The 2,879-nt window shown below is 55.5% G+C and overlaps 1 protein-coding gene across 1 annotated transcript; it reads left to right on the forward strand.

Moving 5' to 3' along the window:
* The first annotated feature begins 453 nt into the window (after positions 1-453).
* Positions 454-1,647, forward strand: LOC120692545 (senescence associated gene 20-like). The gene has a single exon (XM_039975868.1). It carries the CDS (start codon positions 845-847, stop codon positions 1,250-1,252), a length of 408 nt encoding a protein of 135 aa, XP_039831802.1. The 5' UTR covers positions 454-844; the 3' UTR covers positions 1,253-1,647.
* Positions 1,648-2,879: the final 1,232 nt, after the last annotated feature.

Genomic DNA, 2,879 nt, shown 5'->3' on the forward strand with positions numbered 1-2,879 from the left:
TGTCATAAATAGACTTCATTTAGTACTCCATGCATGTGTCGAAACATTCGATGTGATGTTTTTTTTTGCATTTACGGGTTTACAGGTAAAGATCTAAGGCCGTGTTTAGATGTTTTGCAAAAAAAATTTGCAATGAAATCTTGCTAATTTGAAGTATTGAATGAAGTTTATTTACAAAACTTTTTGTACAAATGGGTTGTAAATCGCGAGACGAATCTAATGATGCTAATTAATCCATGATTAATTAATAATTAGCAGATGGTTACTGTAGCATCACTGTTGCAAATCATGGATTAAGTAGGCTCATTAGATTCGTCTCGCGATTTACAGCCCATCTATGAAAACTTTTTGTAAATAGATTTCATTTAATACTCTATGTATGTGTCAAAACATTTGATGTGACGTTTTTTGTTTAGGGGTTTAAACAGGACCTATATAAACCGCCCCCGCGCGCCTCCCCTACGGCCCCACCTCCACCACTCGTCTCGCTCTCCGTTTGGCTTTTGCCATCACCACTCTGCTTGCTCTCCCCCCGCCGAGCAGCGCTTCCCGTTGCAGGGTAGCCTCCGCGTTCCCGAGAGAAGAGGTCGAGGGAGCCTGCGCGGGGGGCTCGCGTCTGGAGCTGGCTACCCACCACCAGGGTCAGGGAGCGGCCTCGCCGCGCCCGCACGAGGCGGCGGAGCTGGCCGCCCTCGGGGGGACGGAGGAGTCGGAGGAGCAGCGCAACCGCTTCCTGGCGCTGCGCCTCTACGAGGCGCTCAACGCCCGCGACGCGCGCCGGGCGCAGGAGCTGCTCGCGCCCGACCTCGAGTGGTGGTTCCATGGCCCCCCCGCGCGCCAGCACATGATGCGCCTCCTCACCGGCGCCGAGAAAGGCAGCGGCGGCTTCGTCTTCTCCCCGCGCTCCGTCGACGCCTTCGGGTCCACCGTCATCGCCGAGGGCGCCGACGACGCGCGCCAGCTCTACTGGGTGCACGCCTGGACCGTGGGACCCGATGGGGTGATCACCCAGCTCAGGGAGTACTTCAACACCGACCTCACCGTCACCCTCCTCTCCGGCGCCGCCTCCGCCAAGAACGCGGCAATTGCAGCCGCTCCTCCGAAGCAGGACGCCGCGTCTTCCTCCTCCTCCTCTTCCTCCTCCGCGCCCTCCGCGGGCGCCTCCTCCTCCACAGGCCCCAAGTGCCTGTGGCAGAGCCGCCGCGCCGACCGCGCGCACAAGTCGCTGCCGGGCCTCGTCCTCGCCATCTGATCCGCATCAGAGACGGCAAGAGCGACCTGATCCCCTCCATAACTAATCCAATAAACCACCCGAAATTACATAGTATTAGCGCATAAATAATCTGCAACTGGTCTAGCCTTTTATCAGGTAATGATCAAAGCCAATCAGTCGTTGAAGGCGTATGCGTATGGTCTGAACTGAAACTGCTCCGAGTTGTGGGGTCCGTTACCAGTTGCATTGCTTAGCGTGTGTGTTGGATTAGTAGTGTGATAAGTCCAAGTCATGGACTATGGTGTGTACTGCTGCCATTACTACTACTGTGATGGTCTATTATGGTCTGATGAAAGTGATGGTATGTTGTGGTCGAATGTAAGTTGCTTGAGTTGGAGGGTTAAGCAATTGGCTAATGTGCGTGTTCGGCATTCTCTCCCCTTTGTTCTTTCTTCTTTTTACGGTAATGCTAGGGATCGGGCGTCCGATCCATCGAACGCTGTCTCCCCAGCATTTTCTCCCACCATCTGCAACTTCTAGCTCTCCCCGTCGTGCTGGTCTCGTTCCTCCTCTCCCTCTTCCTCCCCCCTCCCCCTCCCCCTCCCCCTCCATCATGAATGGCGCCTCCCGCCGCTCCCCGTGGCCATCGCCGCCAACTGCTCCTCTCGCACTCAGGCGCCGCCTCCATCTGCTCCTCCCGCGGCAAGGCGCCGCCGTCGTCTCCTCCCGCCCCCCTGGGTCTGGCCGCCGTCGTGGCCATTCTCGCGCTAGGTCGCGGCCACCGACGTCCTCAGGGCGTAGGCGCGGGCGGCTGGCGCCGGCGTTGCGGAGCTCCTCCTCTGGGGTCGACCGGCGCCGAGCGTCCTCCTCCACTGCTCCTCCGCCGGATCCGCCGCCCACGAGCTCCTTCGCCGAGACTGAAGAGGTGGTGTGCACGGGGCACGCTGGAGGCGGAGCAGCTGCTGCGGCAGCGGCTCGCCGGTGCGCGAGCGGGAGCAGCGCGGCGTGGGAGCGGCTGGAGGCGAAGGAGCTGTTGCAGCAGTAGTGCGGCTCGCAGCAGGAAGAGACAGCGCATGCGGGGCCCAGATGTGGCGTCTGCGTGCCGGACCGGCTACCTGCGGCAAGCGCGGCTGTGGCGGCGGTAAGCGAGATGTGGCCGCGGCGAGCTCCATGTTTAGCCATGTTGCAGTCGTGATTTCAGGGTGTTGCAGCCATAATTTGGAATTTTTAATCTATTTTCGAGATGTTGCAACATACTTTTTTTGGATGTTTCAAATGTGATTTTGTGACGTTGCAATTGTGACTTATGTGATGTTGCAATTGTGATTTATGCGAGGTTGCAACTAAAAATTTGTGATGTTGCAATTACAAATTCGTGATGTTGCAATGTGATTTGTGCGATGTTGCATATGCGGATTCGTGACATCGCAAATATTGCATATGTTGCAGCGGGAGTTTTACTGGGCCGTTCGATGTTAAACTTAGACGTTTAAATATTTTTCAACATATTTTGATGTCGCAAACACTAATTTTCAATGTTTCAAATAAATGTTGCATTAGTATATTCTAAATGTTTCATTTGATCCGGCCATGTTGCATGCAACATCGAACATTGTTGCTACAGGATTTTTTTCACCGAACCCCTGGCGGTCAGATCGGATGTCCG

This window comes from Panicum virgatum, chromosome 9N (genome assembly GCF_016808335.1).
Source record: "Panicum virgatum strain AP13 chromosome 9N, P.virgatum_v5, whole genome shotgun sequence".
In the NCBI taxonomy this organism is placed as follows: Eukaryota; Viridiplantae; Streptophyta; class Magnoliopsida; order Poales; family Poaceae; genus Panicum; species Panicum virgatum.